This window comes from Calliphora vicina, chromosome 1 (assembly GCF_958450345.1).
Source record: "Calliphora vicina chromosome 1, idCalVici1.1, whole genome shotgun sequence".
NCBI lineage: Eukaryota > Metazoa > Arthropoda > Insecta > Diptera > Calliphoridae > Calliphora > Calliphora vicina.
Window position 1 is genome coordinate 90,100,468 of NC_088780.1, and position 26,622 is coordinate 90,127,089.

At 29.5% G+C, this 26,622-nt stretch overlaps 2 protein-coding genes across 7 annotated transcripts in view; one reads left to right on the top strand and one right to left on the bottom strand.

The window, feature by feature from the left end:
• The window catches only part of CtBP (C-terminal binding protein), a 44,408-nt gene extending 37,879 nt beyond the window's left edge, over nt 1-6,529 (top strand). For 5 of the 6 annotated variants that reach the window (XM_065515118.1, XM_065515123.1, XM_065515119.1 and 2 more), the window contains exons 7-8: nt 2,831-3,036; nt 3,874-6,529. In XM_065515118.1, coding sequence (XP_065371190.1) covers nt 2,831-3,036; nt 3,874-3,945 — 278 coding nt within the window. In that variant the 3' untranslated portion in view covers nt 3,946-6,529. The remainder of the gene's footprint in view (nt 1-2,830; nt 3,037-3,873) is intronic. The other variant, XM_065515124.1, reaches the window with a different exon arrangement.
• Nucleotides 6,530-14,294: 7,765 nt separating this feature from the next.
• On the bottom strand, nt 14,295-26,421 carry LOC135963320 (traB domain-containing protein). The gene is made up of 5 exons (XM_065515125.1): nt 26,184-26,421; nt 18,732-19,061; nt 17,701-18,644; nt 16,022-16,141; nt 14,295-15,953 (listed from the first exon to the last, which is right to left on the bottom strand). Exons 2-5 carry the CDS (start codon nt 18,937-18,939, stop codon nt 15,285-15,287), a joined length of 1,941 nt encoding a protein of 646 aa, XP_065371197.1. The 5' UTR covers nt 18,940-19,061; nt 26,184-26,421; the 3' UTR covers nt 14,295-15,284.
• Nucleotides 26,422-26,622: the final 201 nt, after the last annotated feature.

The following is a 26,622-nucleotide window of genomic DNA, read 5'->3' on the forward strand; positions in this document are numbered from 1 at the left end:
TGGTTGATTAATTTTAATGATTAAAAAATGTAAAAATTGTTTGTATACCAATTTTTACAGGTTTTAATAAATTTTAAAAAATTCAAAAAATGTAGGAAACAATTACATCAACGAAATATTTATAATTCAGTGTCAAATACCCATATTTAAAATCACATCTTCAGAGGTAGAAAAGATTCATTTGCAACTTTAGATGTGATTAAAATGTCATATGTAAAGATGCACTTCCATTATTTTTTGCTGGGTTTGTTTCATGTTGAAATTAACAGCGTGTTAAGCTACGGTTAACTAACTAGTAAAAAACTAGCTCTTATTCGTTTTACTTTCCAATAAATAAACTCGCATTCGTAATCGAAATAAATTTCGAATGCTTCTTCGCTTTAAAGTAAAAACACGCTCGTTATCGAATGCCGCCAATATGAATTTCAGTAAATTTTATTCGATATCGAAAAAAAAAAATATTCCACGTTCTAATAAGTAAGGAGGCGAGAATTGGCCCCCTGGCGCCGAATTACCGCATTCGATATTGAGTGATCGTAATTTTCTTATTTCAGATTATATCGAGCAAGAAATTTAAATTTACGTTTTTATTATAATTTCGATATCGATAACGCATTCGATCACGAATGCGGTAATTCGGCCCCCCGTTTCAATGTACAAAATCGTGAGACTTACAGAACATCAATTTGTCAATTATTCGTTTTTTAAAACTGCTCGTTTTTAAAACCATTTAATTTGCAGAACAGGGGCGAATGATTAATTGTGAATTTTTATTAGACTAATTCATATTTAAAACCAAAACGTAATATTTTTTATGTATTTAGTCTATTTCTGTAAAAAAAAAATAAGGGATTTCTCCTTTTAATTTCGAGAAAACGAAACCAATATCAATGTGCAAAATCGTGCAATTTGCAAAACATCAATTTGTCAATTATTAGTTGTTGAAAATCGCTCGATTTACAAAACAAGGCCGTATATTTAAAGGTTATTTTGATATTATTGACGTTTTTCAAAATGTTAGACATTTGCAAACCATTCGCTCAGAATCACATTATATCTAGTTTACGACTACCCGTGATAATTGTAATCAAAGTCAGATTTATAGAGATTTCAATAATTCATAAATAAATTTTTTTAATTACATATATTGAATTATTTACCTTTTCTTTGTTGCCACATAATTAAATTTTTTTCTAACTATAATTCATTAGTTCTTCAAACGTAATGAATTCATTCCTTGCAGAATTACTTCTCTATAAAATTAATTCCTTATTGAATCTTGAAATTATACTTTAATTCAAATCGATTAAAAAATAGCTTGATAAAATTTATTGATCGTATCGAAAAATAATTGCGATAACGAAATTATAATAAAAGTGTACTAAATGTATTGCTCGACTCGATATCAAATCACATTTCGTTCGGGTTGGTTTCAATTCATTAGATAATTCGCAAAAGAGTTAATATTTCTATATTTACCAATTCTGAGTGTCATAAAGTGCCATGACACTCGATTTTTATTTACTTTCCTCGCAGTCAAATTCTTTTTGTAGATTGCACAATTATTGCATCTTTTTAGATTTTTATTTATTTATATTCCTCGCAGTCAAATTCCTTTTGTAGATTGAACAAATACTTCTTTTTCGAATTGTCCTAATACTAATATTCCCATATTTGTATTAATTAAGCTTATTATCCTTAAAGAACAACTTGAGGTCGATTAAACTATCACTGAATTGAAAATATTTAGCATAGTCAATCCATAGTATTGGTAACGTGTTCTTTTAAGTAAATTGCAATGGAGTTTTGTCTATGTCACTCAAAAGTATCTTTCGCTTTAAATGGCATTATACTGTTTTAATGTAAATTTATCCACTTGGTATCATATACGCCTGAGTCCTCGTTTAACATTTCCACAAATTTTTTTCGCAACTGCGAGTTTACTTATACAGTTGAGCGCAGTGCGAGACGGTTTATCTTTAGAATCATTAAATTAATTGGTAACGCTAAATTTTGACTATAAAATCAATATCAATTAATCACCCCTATCGCGAATCAACATTTCACATGAAATATGTTCCCTTTTCCTTTTTTCGTACATCAACTTTGTTCATGTGAAAAAAATTCCCCTTGTTGTGAAATTTTTAGATGGAATTTTGTAAACAATAAACAGCTGTTACGAACAAAATCAACTATTGTGAATGTAAAGTACATCATGATATTCCCGATAGCAATTTTCCCTTCGAGGGAAATGAATATTTCATGGGAACAAAATTTCACATGTTATTGCCGATAGGGGTGAATAAATAATTATTTTCGGAAATTTTACTTTTTAGAAATACCACTTTTTAGATTGTCTTTAGCCTTAAATTAAGATGGGATTAAGTATGATGTTGTTTTTTATAGTATAAATTTACAAAATAATAAGCCTAAATAAGAAAGTAATTAGTCTTTGAGATTTTACTCAAATTTCTTTGAACAAGTCATCAAGGCAGAGTTGCTTTAACTTCATACATGGGAAGCATTTTTGAATTACAGTAACCATTTCTAAACTAACCTCAATTGTTTACGAAAGACAACTCATATAGTTATTTTAGCAATGATTTTAGTTAGGAAATGTTCAATGGACATGTTCAGTATAAATTTATATTATTTACAACTAAAATAAATTGACTGTTGCATAAAAATTTACCCTAAATTTCGCAAACGAAAGAAAATATTCTTTTAAATGAAAATTAAAGAACATTTCTTCCTCAAAATTCCTTAAAAAAAAAAACATTCTTCAAATGAATTTGACTTTTACATGAAAAACTCAATATGTACAAAACAGGATTAAATGGAGGATATTATGCAGGCGCATTGCAACAGGCACACAGTACCACGCCACATGATGCCCCACATACCGTAGGAGGAGTACCGTTATCAGTGGTAGGCGGGGCTGCAACGAATGTTAATCCATCGCCAGTACCAAACATACCACCAGTACATGTATTACCACAGGTTGGATTGCAGCTAGGACTTGTGAGTAGTAAATCGGTAGGTACCATCCATCAACAAAATCTACAAATCTTAATTAAAAACACACATTACAAAACACATTCATGCTTACAAAAGAAATATTTATTAATATACAATAAAATTCATAAAATAAAGAAAAGAAAAATGTTGCTGTCTTCTCTTCTTTCTCTACCATTGGAATTTGGCACATTTTGAAAAATGTTGTTTTGTTACTTTCTTAATTAATACCATCATCATTATTATATTATTATTGTTGTTGTTTTTTCTATTTGTTTAATATTTTATTTAAATAATAATAAAGCATTGTTAATTGAGTAATTAGATTTAGCGAAATCGAGAGAGAGAGAGAGTAAAGTAATAATGAAAGTGGCACATGAATTGAAATCTTTCTCTTGAATCCTTTTATTTTATTTTTAATTTGAAAATTGTTTTTGTGAACTTATTATTGTTGTTTATTATGGCTGTAATCTTATTTAATGTTGTTGTTGGTTGTTTGTTGTATTTTTTAACATTTTGGAAATTTTGATTGAATTAGAAATAATTTTTTTTACAAAAGTTGCTTAATAATACATTGTGTTTGTTCTTCTAGTTCTCTTATTTTCCACATTTGTTTAAATCTTTTTTTATTTATTTATATCTGCAAACTTTTTATTAGGTATATGTATTTGTTGTTATTTATACATAGTTATGTGTTTCCTTTTTTAGTTTAGAAAATTTCACTTTTCATGTTTGATCGTACATTTTTACATTTTGTAGAAACAATCATTATCAACTTGATGTATTTATATACATAGTTATGTTTTACTTTTGTATTATTAATTATTGTATTTTTGCCATTTTATCTTATATTTGCAGCCCCAGACGGCGCCAGACCCTAATAATCATCATCCATCAACATCTAAGCCAGAGTCATCGGAGGTTCAATAGTTCAAAAGCACCGCCACCACCAATTTTTCATAAATATTTTAAACTTTTTTCTTTAATTCAAAAACATTCGGAAAAAGACTCTTTAGAAGTGACGCCAAACAACAACCAAGCAATTCAACATCTTGTAACAATAACCTATCAGACACCACAGCAATAGTCGTCGCCTTCATTATTAACTACCCAAAACTCATCTTCCTTCAAAAAGATCAACAGCAACCACAAAAAATGCTCATGATATTTTGCAAACGGAAAGCAAATCAATGAAATATTTAAACAAATTATTGAATATTTGCTGATTATATTGCCAAGCCAAAAACGTACTAATTGTTAAAGTAAATTATTTTCAAAGAATTACAAAATACAAACAAAAATTCTTCTAGCAAAAGATTGAGTGAAATATGTACATATGGGTGTAATTACGAAATATATTTAAAAAATGCCAGGCACACATGTTCTCTGATATAAGCAGCATCATACATCTATAAAAATCTGCAGTTTAAAATAGTATGTATGTATGTATATTAATTCCGAATTGTGTTCTTTAGCTACAAGTTCGTTTGATTTTGAAATGTTATTAAAACTGAAATATAAATATGTATGTAAGAGAATAAGCGAAGCCGAACGATTTACGCTTAAAATTAAATAATATTTTAACATTTCTCTGATTTGAAATATAAAAATAATGGCAATAGAAGTAAAGTCCGTTATCCATTCAATGAAATGATTATATGTATTATTAAATGAACGGTATTCGTAATAAGTATGTTGGCAAATGATACAAGGACCTGCCTTTATTGAGTTTTGTTAATACAAAGAACCAACCCAACGGTCAAAGAAGATTTTAACTCTATGGGACTTGGTTAAATTTTAATTAGATTGTGATCACATAAAATGTTTATCTTAAAAAAGATATTTTTAAAAATATGTACATACATATATGTTTCTGCTGATTATCTACTCAACGGTTGTTTTAAATTCCACAAGTGAGCCGTTATTGGTTCCTAACTTATAAAAATTATTTCTAGAACACATATTGATATAAAAAATTAATGTTTTGTAGCACAACTATAGAGATATGATATTCTGCAGTTTCATATTATTTGAAAGTTTTTGAAATATTATTTTTTAGATTTATTAGAAAGTATAATGCATCTTTGATCTTTTGTAAATAAATTTTAACTATTGGAGTTGTTTGTCTTTTTTTTTGTTGTTTTTCTACAGGGTAACATTTTTTAAATATTACCCTTAACCAACGAAAACATTACATTTTAAAAAAACATCATCAACATACAATGTAGTTTAAGGGCAAATCAAGAAAAGTATGTATGTAAGATCTTGTATTTATGTTAACAAAGCTTTTAGTAAAAACTATATATAATTTTAGTTTCTATAACATTTCAAAGTGATAAGCAAACTTTAACAAAAACACGAAAATGTTTAACAGTGGTAAAAATCAAAAAACTGTTTTTTTGAAACGAATTATTTATGTAAGAGCATATTTAAACCGAAATTTTAAAGATACAAAAATGCATTAAATATAAATAAAAAATATATTTATAAATATAAAGAAAATAATAAATATCTATGTATGTATACATAATAGTATATGTATGAATGTACATGTAGTTTATCATACCATCACTGCAAAACACACATCTACCTACAACACTACCAACCAACCACATCCCTTCATCAAAACATTATTGGAAAAATGAATACAAAAAAACAGAAACAGCCACAAACAACATTTTAAAAAAGTCCTTATTTTGAAAAACCCTATAGAAAAACTAATCTTTACCAAGAAAAAAGAACACGCTTATTAATTTATCTATATTAAATGAATAAAAATAAATATTACAAAATAAAAACGCGCATCAATTTAAACGTTAAACATTTCTCCTTCCTTCCCTTCTAATAATTTGTTTAGCCTTTTCCATTACAATGTGGCTTTAATTATTTTGCTTCCATACTTCCTCAATTGATATGCTGGAATTAAGACAACATCGATATGTCTTTCGTTTGCCAAACACCGCTCGAAAAATTTCGTATTTAAAAAAAAAACACACAAAAAAACTCTGCTTGAAAATGGAAATAAAACAACACAAAACCAATCAACCTAACAATCCCATTTCCTTCTTCCATAAATTTTTCTTTCTTCCTACTTCTTTTTAAAATTTTTTATTTTAATTTTTCTTTCAATTTCTTTATAATTTTAAACTTTTTGTAAAGAATTAAATTAAAAATAAAATAAAAACAAAATCCTTATTACATGTTAAAGTAAAGAAACAACAAAAAATTTAAAAAATTAATAAAAACAAATACATCTACTGTATCTATAAATATACGTTAATTTTAAGTATATTAAACTTATGTCTTAATTTTTAATTTTCTTATAATTTTTATTTTATTTTTTTTAATTTTACGTCAAAATCATAAGCTTTTTGGTATATTTCTATGTTTAAAAAGAAACAAAATAAGAAATTTCTAATAAAAATAAAAAAAAGTTTTAAATTCAGATTATGATTCTGGTAGTTTTTAAGATTATAAACGATAATTACAAATAAAGTATATAAAAAGCGAAAAATATTTTTATTTATTTATTAATTTAAATTAATGAAACAAGTACAAGCTCGATTTGTGAAAATTTCAAGTAGGCATTTTCGAAGAGTGGGTCGAATTAAAATATCTTGAAAATAATCAAATATCACACAGTAAACTGACTGGGTAGGGTTATAGGAGAATACCTGCGGCATATTTTAGAGCGGTGATGCTCACAAGTCGTGATTCCTTTTTATCTTCATTATTTTAAAATTATATTTAAAAACCAAATTAAGATTGAGAAAATTGAAAACAAGAAATTCAAATTAATATTGAGAAAAAGCTACTTGAAAATGTAATTCAGAAATCCAAATTAATATTGAGAAAAATCTAATTGAAATTGAGAAATCAAAATTAGTATTGAAAAAATACAAATTGAAATTAAGAAATCCAAATGATTTCCTTAGATTTTCGCTGAAGACGGCTCATTTGAGAACCGCTGTTTTAGACACTCTGTGGCTCTGACCCCCATTAACACGAAGTCTGGTTATGCCTTAACTTATAGCTATACTGTCGGTTAAAATTAATTTTGTATGAAAACTGTCAGTATAACTATTAGTTAAAACATAACCAGGCTTCGTGTTACTGGGGGGTGAGTATCGTAATACTGGTCACAAAATCGGATTAAACTTAAAAGAAAATATTTATCATTTTTATTTTGTTGTATTAATTGACATAATTGGACAAGTAAGAGATTTGTCCTCCTTTCATAAGTCACGATACTATTGACTTATTAAATTTTTCCCAATGAATTAAATATGATCGTACAGTCAGTTCATTTTGACATTTATTCAGTTTACTACTTTTTAATGGCGCTATGGATAGATTTTTGTCATTATTCATAGTTTTTTTCTCATGAAAATAGTTTTTATAAAATGTATCTAATTTGTATAATAATAAACAAATTAGATACATTTTATAAAAACTATTTTTATGAGAAAAAAATGTTAGATTTTTTGTTTTTGTAATTTTGGGTGTGTTCGTAAATTCAGTATGATTGCATCACTGCAGCAAATTAAAATTTTAGCGTTCGAAAAAGCATATTTGCGATTATTGCTTTACGTCAAACGTTTTTTAATGCAAATTGTTGGCAGTGATGCTGCAAATTTGTGCAACCAATGCATCATTAAGTTATATGTTGCAAAATTTTGCAGGTCGTGGCATCAGTGATGCACAAATTTAATGCATTTACGAACACACCCTTTGTTTACATAATTATGTGGACTTAAAATAACAAAAACAATTACTAAGATAACAGTTCTTTTACAGAAAACTAGCTGTCCCGACAAACGTTGTTCTGTCATAGCTCACACAAAGTTTGAAGACTCCCACTATAATAGTACTCCAGATATTCAATAATAAATGTTTATTTCGTATGGGAGGTACCACGCCCATTGTACCTATATAGGTCAATTGTGAATCTAAACCTTCCAACCAATTGTGAATCAAACACACACAAAACATTTCATCGAAATCGGCCCAGCCATTAAGGAGGAGTTCAGTTACTAACACACGTACAGAAGAATTATATATGTATACTAGCTGTCCCGGCAAACGTTGTACTGCTATAGCTCACACAAAGTTTGAAGACTTCCACTATAATAGTACTCCAGATATGCATTAATAAATTTTTACTTTGTATGGGAGGTGCCATGCCCATTGTTCCTATATAGGTCAATTGTGAATCTAAACCATCCAGGTACCCACTCAAACACACAACAAATTTCACCGAAATCGGCCCAGCCGTTAAGGAGGAGTTCAGTTACTAACACACGTACAGAAGAATTATATATATAAGATAAAGAAGATATACATTTTTTGTAAATTAGATGTGTACTAATTTTAGTTAAGGTGGGTGGGTCGTTTCAAAAATTTCCAATATTTGACGAAAAGAAGTAAAAAACTAAATAAAATATTTTTAATTTCTTTTATTTATTTCAAAAACTCCTTTTACTTAGGACAATTGGAAAAAAATATTTAGTATTATTTTATTTGATGTACGCAGTAATGAAAACTCTTAATTTCGTGCAAATAATTTATTTGATAATACAATTGTTGGATCCTAATTGTTGAAATAGGAACCAAAAAGGTCAACAAATAAAAAGAAATATAATTTTTAGAAATACGATCTTAAAAGGGAATCTAATAAAAACTCGATCAATATGCTGAAGAAGAGTTTGAACCGAAAAAATGGAGTTGTGGAAATGCATTCTGATGTTTTGATATTAAATGACTTAAAACTAATATAAACAATGAAGATGGAGAGGAATATTTCGTTAAAAATGCCGAATTCGTCTCAAAATAGCTCTTATTCAGGTATGTTATGAAAAACGATTTAGATGCAAAAACGATTTCAAAACGACAAAACTTGTGATGTGTTTGTTTCAATCGTTTTGTCATATTAGTTTCAAATTCCAATTTTTTTTTAAATGGAAATTATCGAAATTAAATTTTCACTTTAATTAAAGTAAACAAATGCAGTATATGAAATCAGTAGAAATTCATCACACCAAAATCGTTTTTGAGATTGATTTCAGTTTTGATACCAATCGGTTTTCATCACATGCCTGATTGTCTTGAAAATAAAGGAAATTTAGCCTTTCCATATTTAAAAGGTTTACTGTTCGCATTTTAAGGTCAAATCCTTCAATAATATTGAAAAAATAAAGACTTAACCACGATCATCTAACGTTCATAAGAAAATATATCTGAACTCTGTGTTATAGACGAAATTAGTGTTAAAAAGTTAAATAGTTAGGGCCAAAATTGTTCATGAAATAACCATTATAAAGTAAATATGACTCATTTGTATTTGTTTTTATTCATGGCAGAACTAACCAGGTACAAATATTACAAAGTATGTTCTCAATTTTAATTTCCCACGTGCTTTTTTAACTACTTTTATTAGTATTGGCATACTATTCACATTTAACATTTCTGGATAGACATTTTACCAAACTTCAATGGAACGCTCTCAAAGATCATCTATTGTCTTCGGAGGATCTTTATCTAGCCAGCGTGTGATTTGGATAGTTATCCAGAATAAAAATATTAATTTGTCCCAACTCCAAACCGAAGAAACTTGGAAGATATGAATCTACTCATGTCCATTGGCGTCCATATGTTCTAATTCGGTTGATTTTGGTCTTATCTGACAAGGTTATCTGTTAGGGTATTCAAATTATTAGATCTTGTTCGAATAAGAGATATTAACTTGTTCGAATAATTCGATCACACGTTTAAAATTAATCGAATTATTCGAATAATTTAAATTTTTTTAAAAAAGTAAATGAAGTTTTGATGTCGATTTTTTAATATTTTATTGTTAAAGAAAAACAAAAAATAACGTTAAAGTTAACAATTCAATTTGATAATGTTAAAAAAGATTCGAAAACAAAATTAATCATTAAATTTTCATCAGAAATATTCTGATCAGATTCCCTCCCGAACAATCTACAAAACAATTGACAAGCAAACATTTTAGTTTACGTTTTGGAGCTATGCTTTTAAAAAATGTGAGCTAGTTGGACATGATCTTGAATTCAAGTACATTATAAATGTATTAAGAACATTTTTATGTCGTTCATTAATTCGGGCTTTAAAATGAGTATCTAAGGCCCCTATTACCGTTTACAACAGTTGTATTTTAGTGTTGTATTTCTTTAAATGCGATCATGATTTACATATGCATTTAAAAAAATACAACACTAAAATACAACTGTTGTAAACGATAATCGGGGTCTAATTCTTTAGTAAATGAATTATTCTCTTTTTCTAAATTATTTATAACAAATTGTTATACCCACAAGCTGTATCAACGTTGCCGAATCTTTGCTTAATTAAGTGGAATTACACAAATCTGTCCAAAGTTTGATATCACTGTCAGTGAACGTAGCTAATTTGAAGTCAGTCAGTGCATGATTGACGCATTTATAAAGACACAAAAAGGACATTACGCTGTCCAACGATGTTTAACATCATCTACAAGACGAACTCCATGATTTTCTTGCTACAAACCGAAGTTTCCAATGTTTGACCCCTTTCACACTAGGCAATTTAGTTGCGCAAGTCTCTTGCCCAACAACAAAACAGCATGTAAAATTGTCTTCTCCTTAACCCGACATTACCTCTGGCATCTACAAACACAAGAGACTTGCGCAACTAAATTGCCTAGTGTGAAAGGGGTCTTTTGTGTTTATCATTAGATTGATTAAATATTTTGCAACACTTACTTACGTGGTTAATAACATCACTTATATATATTTTTATAAATGTCATCCATAATATCACTTTCGACGATCGTTTCAAAATCACATTCGCCGTCACTTTCAACACCACTTTAATCTAAGTTAATATTTTGACTATTAATTGCGATTCTGCTAATAATTATTTAGTCAGCATATGTTAATACCACGGCCGCCCAGTTATGTTTAGATCCTAAAATTTCTGTTTCGAAATCAATTCCAAAATCATTCAGCATTTTTTTACTAAATAATAAATATTTTATTCCGTACCTTTTATTTTCATTAAACATTTTGAAAGACTTGTAGCTTCTAGTAGTAATATGTATATTAGGCTGGGTCGATTTTTTTCATAAAAAATGGTATAGCAGTAACGCATTCTAAGGAAAATTCTAAGAAATTTTCCCCAAGAAACCATAGGTCTAAAATCAAATCCCATTTTTCCTATTCAAATTCAATGGGAAAAAACTCCCGGGGTACTGAAATATCATTGGATAAAAGTCGAAATGCGCAAGATAGGATTTCATTTTAGACCTATGGTTTTCTAATGTATATATTTATAGAAGGATCTATCGGACCAGTGAACCTAAGACTCCCTTTATCTTTAATTATTTGTCGAATTTCAGAAACAATATTAATTTTGTTAGTCATTACAATACTTATTTAAATATTGAACAATTTTAAGCAATTTAATAAATTTATATAAGATTATTCTATATAAGATTGTTCGTATTATTCGTTATTCGAAAATGGTAATTTTTAAGTTATTCGAATAATTATTCGTAAGAAATTATTCGAAAATCGAACGAATATTACTCGAATGAATACCCTATTATCTGTACTTCTCTTTACAAACTCGATACTTTTTTTGCGCTTGCTGTCACTTAAAAAAGCTTTCTTGGCCAATGTTCTGGCTACTAATAAAACTTCTACGAATGGTTTTGCTGCTTACATTCAAATTATTGGGTGCGTTCGTAAATGCAGTTATGTTGCTTCACTGCAGCAAATTTGCCATTATTGTTTATATTATAGTTGGCAGTGATGCCGCAAACTTTTTTAACCAGCGCATCATTTAGTATACTGTTGCAAAAGTTCGCAGATCGTTGCATCAGCGATGCTCAAATTTTTATTTTTTTTTTCATTTTCTTTTCATTTATTGTAATATTTGTAAATTTACTGCATTTACGAACATAATCATACTCGTCGTTAAGTATTGATCTCAAAAGCTGTACTTACCGCTCCGGTAATTATTAATCGCTTAGTTTCGCGTGCATCCGAGGAATTTTATTTGGTTGTCCGGCTTTGTTACTAGTATATATTACAAATACTATAGATATGCAGTATATCTGGACGATTTTTCGATATGAGACTATGGCCCTAATTTTGTAAATCACTTCACAAAGTGATATTTATATGGAATGCAAAAACAAAATTTCAAAAATTTTAAAAATTTGTTTTTGTTTCAAACCACTATCGATGCACCATCGATTTAAAATTTCGAGTGCCGTCCCAGTCTTAGTGATATCGTGCCCAGATGAATCCCTGAGACCACCACCGCTCCATCATCCGCATAGGCAACAGTCTTGTAGTTCAGGGAATCTAGTTTTCTGAGCAGACAGTTTAAGGCCAAGTCCCACAGAAGTGGAGATAGGACACCCCCCTGGTAGTGCCTCTTTTGGCAGATCTCGTCGTTCCAATTTTAGAACGGATGATCCTATAATCCTATAGTGTGTAATTGCGGAATTCGATAGATTTCTCAATATACCCTACTAGTGGTTGATGTTAACTCAAGCAGTGCTTACGATATGCTGACTCCTCAGCAACGCTATGATTTCTATTTATATACACAGCGCCATCTTCTAGCTAAATTCAAGTATTATTTATATCTAAAGCTTTTAAAGCTGATTCACAGTTAATGTTGTCATACTTATAAACTATCAGGCCTGTCACACATTTTCTTCGGAATGGTTTCAATTCCGTAGTTTTTATTCTGATCGATTTCGTTTTAGGTTCTTCGATTCCGTGTAATTTATTAATTTCAAAAAAAATATTTAATAATTCTGTATTTCTGATTTTAAATTGACAGTGTTTTATACATACATATTACAGTATCCCTTAGAATTAATTTTTTTGAAATGTTGTCACGGTACCCGCTGATAACTTTAGTAATGACCTAAAATACCACCAAAAGGGCAACCCGTGCCGACTTTCGATTTAGTTTTGAGGTGCATTTACAAGGGGGACCATTAAATAATTACTTTTGCAATTTAATTTAAAAGAATCGAAATGTGTACGTAATTGTCGTTCTAATAAGATATAAAAGACAAAAATTCGTTAAAAAATGTTAAAGTTATTAAAAAATCGCCAGGCCACTAGAACAAGAAATTTAGGAATAAAATTAACATATTTTAAGAAATGTTACAACAAAAGTTTATTCTTACTTAAAATATATCCATATTTACTTGTATATGAGGTTTTATCTTCATAGGATTCGCAGGTATAACCAAAACAAATTTTAACGGCAGTTTCAAAACTCCAATTTCAAATTTTTAAAAATTTTGTTAATCAAATTTCAAATTTTTTTGATCATCACATGGGGATTTATTTACAACATAATAGGGAATAAAAATGTGAAAAAAGTATGACAATACCTCCTATAGTTTTTCCGTACCTGCGACATAAATTTTGCGATTATCGAGAAAAACTCATTTTTTGGCCATATTTTGGCGAATGAGCCCAATTTCTTTACTGTTATTAATTTTAAGTAAAATCTGTTCAGAATATTATAGACCAGGTAATTTTAAATATAGTCTGAAAGTTTTCCTAAAATCGGAAAACGTTAACCCTTAAATCGTGAAGGTCAAAGGTAAAATTTTTCAATATTCGGAATTTCTAATGGGAAGATAGCGAATTATTATATATTTTTGGGCCGATTTTGATAAAACTTAAGAAAAATATAAACTGAAGTCTAGTATTTACAATAACAGCACAAAAATGGAAATTAGCCCTTAATAGCACTTGGGGTCCAAATGACCCTGAATGACTTGAACAGTCATTTTGACCGCAAGTGCCTTAAGGGTTAATTTTAATTTTGTTCTATTATTGTAAATACTAGACTTCATTTTGACAAACATTATGAATGCTATAAGCATTCGTTACAAACCGCTAAATTCAAATTGATAATGCAATTTTTTTCTGCCATATAATCTTGGCAATACAATCAGTTTACTATAAACAAACCTCGTTTCACCTATAGATTATATAGTAGAAAATGAAAAGTAGACCTATTATACTCGTACTTTAATGTTAGGGAAATTGTGTCTTCTTTTCAAACATTTTTAATAATTAAAAACAGCCTAACTCTTTCAAATCCCGAATAACTAAATAGTTTTTTTTTTGGCTAATGAGACAGAATAAAAACATTTTAATAAGTTAAGAAAATTACTTTTTCACCATGCATTTTTACAATAACAATGGAAACATACATAATTAAACATTGGATTTTACACATTTTTTGTTAATTTAGAATTTTATTGGTTTGTTTTTATTATTACATTTTCATTTACATAAATTCTACATGCAACGAGTAATAAATGCACAGACTACTTTTTTTATTTTAAATTTTAATACAATTTCAAACATTTACAATAATTAATAAAAACAATTACTTAAAAACTAAAATACATCTCAATATTATTATTATTATTATTAAAATTGTTTTATTTGTTATATTGAAATATTTATTTTTGAATCCCTTTGTAAGTTTTTGTGTAAATATATATATGTTTTATTTAGATCAAATCTCTGGAATATATTTAGTATATATATATATATGTTACATATGTTTAAATGTATATATAAAAAAGGGAACATAAAATATTATATATAAACTACATAGTAGATTGAATATGAGGAATGTTTCCTTGGGAGTTGCTTTGTTAAAAATGTATTTTTTGTTTGTTGTTTGAATATGCCATAAATCATCACATTTTCATTACATATTATTTACACATAAAGTACGTTTTCGTTTCAATTAGTTTTTCTTGTATTAGTTAAAAACAAAATTCAAACACCTGTAGTATGGAAGGAAAATCACATTTAAATATGTTTACATGTATGTAAAAGCTAAAATTTATTTGTTTCTTTTCTTCTTTTTTTGATTTATCGATTGGTTTTCTTCCATTTAGCTAGCTGTCTCAGTGGTTTTTAAGAAAATGTTTATGACAAAATTTATTACGAAAAATTAAGAATTTTATTCTTTTGCATCGAACATTAAACATACTATGTATTAAGTAAAATAACGAATGTTGTTGATATACATAAACATACATATATATTTCATTAAATTGAATTTAAAATTAATATAATATTGCATTATAATGCCTAAAACAAATTGCCATAATATTGAATATACATACACTATTATATATAATTTTCTTCTTTCGGTTTTTAAAAGCATAAACTTGTACTAAACGAATTTAGAAAAGGCTGCCACAAAAATCAATAAAAACGAGCCAGGCGCGGTCTAAGCAACTTGAAAGCTCCAAATATGGTTAAGCCGATTAGGCCGTACTTAAATGTATATTTGCAGACACGTGTACTTAAACTGGCCGGTGGAATTTCCATTATGGCTGGTATTGTCTGAGGGTCGACACGACCCCACATCTTGGCTATACCATTGGCATGACCGATGCCCACAACACCCACCACTCTGACCGGTTTGGGTCGTCCTGCACCATCTGCTGGCGGTTGAGGCAAGGCGGCCAATTGCAAAGAGTGACATAAAAATAAGTCACGTTCCTTAACAAAGACATCGGAAAATGCTGGAAATTCGCCAGCCATTTCTTGCATTAGCTTCTCCAACAGATCACGTTGCTTACATTCTTCTACTTCTTCAATGCTTATGGTATCGGTCGATGTCAAACGCCACACAAGTTTCACGGTTTGCCACAAGGACAGGGCTCTCAATGCACGATGCAAAGTTATGCGTATTGGCCGATCACCTAAATGTAGCATGCAACCGGGTAACTTGTGAATCTCTTCAAAAGCTCGACGAAATTCTCCACCAGGTGCCATTCCTAAATCTTTGGCAATTTGTGCACTCATTTGCAGTAGTAAAATGAAAAATATACCATTAATATAACCATGCGATTGGATGATATTGCGAATCTGTAAATCAATTATTATTATTATATGAAGATATTTAGAGGATGATTGAATGATAGATGCAACAATACCTTTGCTATATTGAAATTTTTGGCTTCTTCCAAAAGGGTTTTTTCATCTAGTTTTAAAATTGGTATACGTGATGGACATAATTCGACCATTACAACGTCTGGACGGACATTACGAATAACCTAAATAATAAAAACTTGCAATATTAATTTCATTTACATAGTTTTAATTTAGTGGGGAGAAATCATATCGTTACCATTTAATATTGAAAGGCCCTAACTCGTGTTTTTTTAAGTTGTTGTTGTAACAGTTCGACTGTGGCCGATTGTTCTTTCCTGGGAAAAAACTTTCTGTTTGTACAGCAGTCGCTGAGTTGACAATCTTTGGCCGAATATGATTCGGGTCGTTCCGGACGGGAGATCCAATTGTCGTGAGAACGCTCATATATAATTTTTTTAAGTCGAGATTTTTTGTCTAAATATGATTATGTGCGGACCATTTATCGAAATAAACGAAAATCTGAGCTTACAAAAAAAAATACGACCTTTCTATATTAAGGTAACGATATATAAATGCTAAGATGCCCGTCAAAATAAGAAGGTCACACAATTTTTGTTCTGTTTAACCAAAAACTTTCATTTGATTAGGTCGTTTGTTTTGTGTAGTGCAAAATAATTTGAGAGATCGCGAAAATTATGGTAAAATAAAAGCTCTGGTCAACCAATTTGTGTTTGAAGTTCCCAAAGCTTAAAGAACGGCTTCAAACACTGTAAGAAGCGCTAATATGATTAAGATGGAATTGGATGCGTCAAAATTACAGTTTTGAGAGCCATTAGAGCACAGTGATGTATAAGAGAAACAGAAAGGAAAGAAAAAAGTAATCAAGGTGACTTATTTATAAATTTTAAAAATAAATGGCCAAAATTCATTTGATGCAAATCAATATTTAAAATTTTTAAATAATATTTTCAATTGGGCAAACTCAATGACCACCATACATTTTATAATGATTTACAAAACATATGAATTGTTATTTAATAAATTTAATAATGATTTACCACAATTATGAATTGTTTTTCAATTATTAATTCTTTTAATTTAAAAGTAAAAACATGTTTGTAAAGAGCAATATACAGTGGTTTAGAAAAGTCTTTTTTTTTAAATAATTCGATATTATTATAAAAATATTGCAACAATTGACCCTAAGGATACGATTGCGTGACGTCAATCATGACCATATAATACCCTACCCTGAGAAACATTTGTAAAAAAATATATTTGGAGCGAAATTTGATTTTAATTGATTAACTTTTAATTTTTCGGTCTGGGTGAACTTTTCGGTGAAAATGTCCATTAATATCTATATATTAATTTAAAATATTTAGTCAGATTCATGTCCAAATTATTGAGATAGAGAGAGGAATTACAAAAAAGTCAATAAAATTGCCAACAATCATAAAGGAGGGCTTGTTTGCTGAATATTTCTCCATCAAAAACTCATTTTCGTGGAAATTTAAGATAGACGATTTTTAATATAGCCCCTCGATATGCTATTTTTTACGCACTTTAAAATTAACATTTTTGATGCTTTGATTTATTAATAGAATGATCAACGTTTGAGCAACAAGTATTTTACCCGATATGACCAATCAATACTATTTAGATAAAGAACTATTGACAGGCACCTTATTAATATTAAGTTTGTTCGTTAGATTGACTTAAAACAAATGTATTAACTTACAAATGACACATCATCCTGTGAGTCTTCACTAAAGTGTGCTGTACCCACCAAATACACTCTGCTGCCAAACGGTGTGTCCAGCACAGTAACCGTTGATGGCAAATTCTTTTCAAATTCTTCAAGACTATCGTATATTTTTATTTCGCGTTTTGTCACTGGCTGTAGGCCATTGCCAACAACGGCTGAGTCACCAACAACTGCAGCTGGCGATGCTGATTCGGCGGCCGAAGCCTCGGCAATGGCAATATTAAGTTTTTGTTTGCTCGAATGTATAAGTGATTCGGCTTTTCTACGTCTCTTTTCAGCTGCATTCTCAGCTGGTAATTTATTAGGCGAAACATTTTTATTGGACGATGTAATGACGTTATGGGCAAAAGAACTCATAGAACCAACATTGGTTGCACCAACTGCCAGCTTTTGTTCCGAGTGTTCTGTGTCCTCATCGTCAGATGAGGTCTCAATCACCAATACCGAATTTTCAATATCCTGCTCCTTAATGGAATTCTCATTAATTTCTATAATTGACAAATTGGGATTATCGGTTTTGAATATTGTCTTATTTGCTAATTGAGATTTAGGATCGACTTCTTCCTGAGAAGTATTGGTCTCTGTGCTCTCCGATTGTATGAATAACATGCTGGCATTCACATTATTAGTATAATGATCAAGCGGCGTTGAAATATTATAATGGGGACCAAAATCATAAGTCTTTGTTGCGGTTTTGTTAGATTCCGCTACTGCCGCATCCGTTATAGTTGCTGTTGAAGTTGTCCTTGTAATTTCATCCTCTTCTATTTCACTGCCATTTATCGTTGTATCAAAATCATTTATTGACGACGATCCAGATGAATTCAGATGTGAAAAATTATCACTTGACGATGTTGTTGTCTTGGGTGTACTACTGTTTGTTGTGGAATTCAAAGAACTATTATTATTGGCACTTTCTACAAAGAAACAACAAAAAAAAAACAGATTACATATACAGATTTTTCAATGTGATTTTGTTTATTTTTTATTATTTCAACACATACCACTAAAGGAAACAAAAGTTGTCAAACTATTGTCCATAGCACTGTCATATAAGCTATAACTGCCGGCGGTATCATCATTATTGATTGTTCCAGTACTATTGTTTGTTTCAGCGTTATCAATTTGATTTGGCGTTTGTGTCTGTGATAGACCTGCTGCTGTCGTATATGTTTTGGTGGAGGTTGAAGAAATCGATGATGATAAGTCCATATTTGGAAGAGTTGGTTACAAAAACAAATTCGTTTTTTATTTTTCGGAGGATTAGTTGTTGTTATTTTATATTCAAAATGAATAGATGTTTATACGTAACAAATGTTCAAAAATTCATAAAACTAAAAATAAAATGGAAAAAATAAACATTATTAATAAGTATAAAATCGAAAATGCAACAGATTACGAAGAATGTTTGTTTTCAATAAGATCGCGAAATAAATTCGGATATAATAGAACTGACTTATTTTATCTCTATTACAATGCGACATCGATTTGATCATCCACCAAATTTTTGTTAATTTTGTGCCAACTATTTGGAGAAAATTTCATTCCCATAGGTCCTACATAGCCTTCAAAAGTCCGTGCGAACATAGGTAGATCTTTAAATGGTGGACCTTCAATGTATGGAAAAATTTAAAACTCATCTGTTTCAAATACGAAGGCCAGTATTGTGTTAGGTTAGTATAAAAAAAATGTTGACAAAAGTTTGAGCTCGATCGGTTTAAAATTGGTGTGCCGCACGAGGGTTAAAGTTCGTGAAAACATTTACAAGGGGAAAAAATGCAATTTTTTCAGTTTTTGTAAAAATTTCGCCATTAAATAATAACTTTTGCAATTTAATATAAAAGAATCGAAATGTGTACATAATTGTCGTTGTAATGAGATATAAAAGAAAAAAATTGGTTAAAACATTTTAAAGTTATTAAAAATTCCCCACGCCATTATCGTGTCTCAGGCCACTGGAACAAGAAATGTAGGAACAAAATTAACATATTTGAGAAATATTAAAATAAAAGCACATTTTTACTTAAAATATATCCGTATTTATTTTAAATATACTCTGAACGTTTTACTAAAACCGGGCAACTTTAACACTTAAATCCTGAAGGTCAAAGGTAAAAGTTTGCAATATTTAGAATTTCTAAATGAATGATAGAGAAACATTATATATTTTTATGCCGATTATAATGAAAGTTGCTAAAAATATAGCTTAAGAGGTTATATTTACAATAACGGTGAAAAATTGTAATTAACTCTTAAGAGAACTAGGGGTCAAAATCGCAAAATTTAAGTCGCAGGTACGGAAAAAATTTAGGAGGTATGGATTTATTTTTTTGCATATTTTTATTCCCTATTATATTCTTAATAAATCCCTGTGTGATGATCAAAAAATTGTGAAATTTGTTTAATTTGTATTTTTATATTCGGGTTGAAATCTTCTAGAAACAATCAAGTTAGCAAATTTTTTTTAATTTTTTTACGAAGTACAAACATTCATTTAAAATGTTATCGTTACTTTTCAATTTTGTTTTTAGCAAAACGTACTTCTTTTTCTTTATTTTTTAACAAAAGGTTCTTTTTCCGATATTAAAATGGTTTTATATAAAACATCCTTAACATTTAATGTGGTGACAAATGCACTTTTTACCAATAATAAATACGAAAATTTTCGAAAATACACGGGAGAAAAAAGTTACGCAAACGGGGGTATAACCGGACATTAGATATTATTTATTCAAATTAAAAATTAAAAAAAATATATTCTTCTCACCACACAAAAAAGAACCCACAATTCGGAAAGGGGTCAAAATGGGCAACCTTCATTAAACATATTTTGATACTTTTTTGAAATTAATTTCTGCTATACTATTTTAAGTACCTTTATTTTAATTTTAAAATAAAATTTGTTTACCTCCACTGAGATTCGAACCCAGGTTGTTCGACTACAGTTCAGTAGTTTGAACCCTTAGACTACACCAGAATGTGTATTTTCATGTTAAAAATACTAACTTTATTTTCAAGTAGTTTTTCACCCAATTCACCATTAGTTTAATTCAAATGGTGCTGAAAATAGCGATATAACTGTATTACAGTCAAACAATTTACTTTTAAACGACGAATTTCATATCTGTATAATTAATATCTTAGTATGTCCGGATGTTTGTATATATGTCCCATTTTCTATCCGCAACTTTCTGAAGCCATCTGATGACATAGGAAGCTGAAATTTGGCACACTTAAAGTACTTTCTCTGCGAAAGATCATAACGGAGTTTTTTGATTTTCGACTTTCCGTTTTTAATATTTCTCCATATACTCACTATTTTTTAAGGGGATTTTACTTTTTCACAACTTTCTGACGCGAGCGTTCCACATACTTGAGTATTAACACTGTATGTGATAGTATAGCCGAAAGAGAAAACTATCCGATCGAGTTTTTGAACAACGTTTCACTATCTGGTATGCCGCTTAATATATTAAACCTCAAGGTCGGTTCTATTGTAATGCTTCTGTGGAATTTAAATACGAGGAGAGGACTCTGTAATGGCACAAGATGGCCTTCCGAAAAACCTCATATGTGCAAATATCCTTACAGGCAATGCCGAAGGAAGTCCGGCATTAATCCCTAGGATTGAACTGGCTCCTATTAATCCATACCTCGCATTTGTTTTGCGCAGAACACAATTTCCCATAAGGCTGGCATTTTCCAAAACAATAAATAAAGCACAAGGTCAGACGTTGGAAAAGGTGGGGATCTATCTGCCTAAAAAGTTTTTTTTCTAGAGCAAGATGCCTACATGATGTTAGTGGGAAAGTGATTCATGAAAATGGGAAGGAGAGCAGTTCCACAGTATTCTCAAAGAATATTGTCTATAAAGAAATTGTTGATTATTTTTTGTTAACTTATGAAAATTATTCATATCGCTGGCTTAACGTGCAAAGGCTCTAAGTCCATATTTTAAAATTTTACAGGAGAGACAAAAAACATTCAAACTTTTTTCGATGTGCGTAAAAGCAAAATGATAACATAAGTATTTGCCGAGATAAAAGGTTTTTTGGACTTAGAGCTTTTTCTATTGCTTAGTTTGTATTTTTTCTATGGACTTAATTCTTTTTCTTAGTACTTGTCTTTCATTTCATATTTACTAGTTTTTATATCTGGATTACTAAGTTATTAATATAGACAATATGGGTATGTAATGATAGAAATTTCAAAGTCCATTGCAACGATTTATATAAGTTGGACCTACAATGGGTCAAAATCAGGAAAAATATATTTTAACCCGAATTTTTTTTTTTCATCAAAATTTTTTTTTGCCATAAATTCGTTTTTTTAATTTTTAAAAATTTAAAAAAAACATTAAAAATTTTCAAAAATTTTAAAAAAAATTTGGAAAAAACTTTTTTAAGAAGGATATACACATCTGCTCAAAATAATAGATACACCAAAATTTATTTTTTAAAAACGAAAAAAAATAATGGTATATTGTAAATTATAAAAAAAATTCAGTCGATTTTTATTTATAGTTAAAAGGAGAGTAAAAAACAAAATATTTCATAATTAATAATAAATATTATAAAGTAAATTAAATTTCTTAAATTTCGAAAAATTTGGTGCTCATAATAATAGATACATTTTTAAAAATTCTTATTAAACAAAAGCTAATAAATTTTATCTTAAAAAAATTAGTTTATTATTAAAGTAAAGCTAGTATCCAGTATATCCACCTTTGTTTTGTAAAACTTTCTCCACTCTTCTGGGCATACTGGATATCAAGTTCTGACACTTCTCCAATGGAATCTCGTACCATATTTTTTGCGTTTTCTCCCATAAATCGTCTTTATTTTTGAAAACTTCCTTCGAAAGCCTTATCTTTAATTCACTCCACAAGTTTTCTATTGGGTTTAAATCAGGGGATTGGCTGGGCCAGCTTAAAACAGGTACGTTATACTCCAAGAACCAGTTTTTAACTAATCTTGAACTATGTTTTGGGTCGTTGTCCTGCTGGAATGTCCATATTAATGGCATATTTTCCGATGCATATGGAAGCATTACGTTTTCCAATATGTCTCTATACCCACTAGCATTCATGGTATCTTCTATTCGGAATATCGGACCAACACCATTCCATGAAAAGCAACCCCAAACCATTATGTTTCCCCCGCCATGTTTTACTGTCTTTTTTGTAAATTTAACGTGGAATTCTTTTCCTTTTGGTCGGCGTACATTTCTTTGGCAGTCGTTTCCAAACAAATTTATTTTTGTTTCGTCGCTCCATAAAATATTTCTCCATTTTTTTTCGCCTTCACACCCGGACCATTGTAAGTGCTCTTTAGCAAATTCTAATCTTGTCTTGATATTTTTTTGGCGCATTAGTGGCACTTTTCTGGCAATTCTTCCCGGCAATTTAGCTTGTAAAAGACGACGACGAACTGTTTGTGGACTGATTTCGTTACATAGCTCCGCAGAAATAGCTTTCGATGATATGAAAGGGTCTTTTTTAACCATAAGGACGATCCGCCTATCTGTTTCTGGACTGGTTTTCTTTGGTCTACCGCGAGTTTCTCTTTTTTGTTTTTTAGATAAAGCATTTTGGACAAAATGTAAAGATCTTCCTATGCTCTTTGCTATTTCCCGTAATGATTTTCCTTGATTTCTCATCGTTTGAACAATTTTTTTCTCATCTTCGGTACAATGATGATTTCGTCCCATTTTCTTCAAAAGAGTCCTATTTTTTATAAAATTGTTGCTAAAATTTAAATTATACTTACTGTTTCACGTAAATAGGAACAAAAAATTGCACAAAAAAAATTGTATATAAACAAATTACAAATTACTGATGTGTATCTATTTTTATGAGCAAATAATTTTTTGTAATTCAAATAAATTCGTTTTTAAAAATCAACATGAAAGCAAATAGTTGCCAGATTTTTGACTGACATGACATTGCCAGATAGAAATTTTAATAATATGATGTATTCTTAACGCTTGCGAGGAAATTTTCAATGTTACCGCCATTTAAATTTTTTCCAATTAGGTGTATCTATTATTTTGAGCAGATGTGTATATAAGATTCGGCACAGCCAAATATAGCCCTCCAACTTGTATTTCACTAATAATTTTAAAAAAATTTAAAAAACTTGAAAAAAAAACAATTTAGAAAAAAAGTTTGGTAATTTTTTTTTTAAATTTTAAAAAACAATTTTGAAATTATTTTTTTTTAATTTTTTATACCTAAACATATTTAAAACTTGTATTTTAAAGTGTGAAGGATATATAAGATTCGGCACAGCCGAATGTACATAGCTATAATACATTTGTGTAGATGTTTGTAACGCCCAAAAATATTAGTCTAACACCCACCTTAAATTATACCGATAGACTCAGAATCACTTTATGAGTCGATTAATTTTGAAGACATTTCGATAAAATGTGGTATATACACTTTTTCTAGGCCCAAGGACGAAGTCTATTGAAACTTGCTGAAATCGGTCCATTATTTCCACTAGCTCCCATACAAATGTCCTTCCGAAATACTTTATACTATGGAAATCATGTCACCTAATTTCATGCCGATCGGTCTATAATTAGTCATAGCTCCCATATAGGGCCCGCTTCCAAAAATCACTTTAACGATCATAAATCTTTTAAAAATGTTGGTATACACATAAAATTCAACGCAAATAACTTTGATTTCGATCGGTCCAGAATTAGCCATAGCTCCCAAATAAGACACTCTTCCGAAAATTACTTTTTTAAATTTAAAAAAAAAGTGGTTGGCATGACCATTTTTTCTTACTTGTTTTAATACATGTCATTGAACAATTTGACAGAAATGGTTAAACTGTACTTTTTATAGGGACTTGGAGCTTTTTCTTGTGATAAATTGTGACAAATCGGACTAAGCGCTTTTGCTCATCACTATAAAACAACAACAAAAAGCGAGATAACTCCAATTTTTTTCTTTGTAATCAATGTATTTTTACTTATTGTACATTACTGCATTAAAATCTCAATTTCTAAAAAAAGTGGACTTAGAGCCTTTGCATGTTAAGCCAGCGATATGTATTTGGTTTAATTCGAAGTAACTAAAGGAAATTTAAGTCAATTAAAACGTTTACTCCAACCACTATAAGGTTAATTAATAAATATGTTTTGATCACTTTTTCGAAATTGTAATGCTGAAGGTCTGAAAATAATGTCATATGATTGTTCATATATATGGTCAATTCACAAGGTCTCTTATCATGTCATATTGTCATAATGTCCTAATATTTAACAATGTTTTTTATTGCTTTTCAACCAAAAAATATCCTAAACTATTACTACTCTGTATGCTATGTTTATTGTGTTATCGTAGCCAACCAGCAGAGACCTGCGCCGAATGCCTAAGAGACGATTAAGCCGACCCGCCGAGTCGTGATATATTAGGACATTATGACAATATGACTGATAAGATACCTTGTGAATTAACCAATAGAGTTATGTACACAAGATATAATAATTTGGTGATTTCCGCCGGTTTCTGAAATTTAAGGTTCATAAAAATTTAGATTCAAATCATTTTTTAGATGAATGGAGACATGAGCACTTAACCTATGTCCATCCAAATCTCACAATTTTGTGCAAAATCAATTTTATCCTTTTTTATTCGTCATGTTACATACAACCCAAATAAACCTCAACACAATAATTAAATTGTGAAATAAGCAAGGAATGTGCAACAGTCAGCTTGACTTGTAAAGCTAGGGACATATTCAGGTGATATAACATACGTAATATCAGACAGACTTTAGTACAGATGTTATCAATATATGGTCCAAATGATAACACATTTTCTGGATATCAAAATGTATATTGAAGCACTATTCAATGATACCCATATTGGTCAGATAATTTGTTAATAAAAATAGATATGTATTTACTGACATATAAAAACTTAAAATTCCTATAACTCCTAAACTAAGAGAGAGCAAGAGAAATATCATTAATATTAAAATAAAGTTGTCACAATCTTATTTATACCATAAAATTGTATTTAAGGTCCAAGTCCAGTATGAACCCATAACACCCCCACCATGATATTCCAAGGTATCATCATTATACTATACTGTCAATTTAAGCCGAATGTGTACACAATACAAAAAATAAACATGATAATTGAAACAGCAGCTGTGTCTTTCTTTGTTTGACCTAATTGGGTACAGAGACAGAAAATGAAAACACGAATAAGACACAAGATATACACAGAAAACGGAAAATATTGCAACTCCACTCATAAATTTTACATGGTGTTCAACTCACACACACACAAAATTTATTGTCCACGTCACAGGAAAATTTTTATTAAATTAACATTTTCTTTATACCTTTCATTATTTATTAAACAAATAATTATATATTCACTCTCAAATAAAAACATTTGATGTTGCTTTTTATTTCACACATGCAAAACTCACATAGATGTTGTTGTAATGGCATTTATATTTTCTTTTTGATTTTACTTTTTTTATAATAAGTTCTATTTATTGGAAAGTTTTTTATTGTAAAAACTTGTATTTTGTATGACTTTAATAACAAAATAAAAGGAAAAATATAATGCAAAAATTTTCAAAAAATCAAAAACCGAATTAAAAATTTTTCGTAGTTTTTGGTTCTTCTATTCTGTTCGTGCTGCTTCTTCTTTTTGAAATTTTGATAGATAAATATTTTTTGTGTGTTGGCAAAGATGGCGCTGTCAAAATATACGTGATGCCAGATTTGTAAGATAATATAATAAGGCATTAAGGTGGCAACACTGAGAGCCGATGCCACTGCGCTGCCCATGTTGTGGACCGCTGAAATGTGCACGCCATTTTTTTACCCTTTTTTTGACAGTTTAAAATGTTTTACACCAGT

Coding starts and splice junctions, on each gene's coding strand:
- LOC135963320 (XM_065515125.1), bottom strand. CDS start 18,939: ATGGACTTATCATCATCGATTTCTTCAACCTCCACCAAAACATATACG. Junction 18,645..18,731: donor AACTTTTGTTTCCTTTAGTG/GTATGTGTTGAA, acceptor GTTTCTTTGTAG/AAAGTGCCAATAATAATAGT. Junction 15,954..16,021: donor AAAATTTCAATATAGCAAAG/GTATTGTTGCAT, acceptor ATTGATTTACAG/ATTCGCAATATCATCCAATC.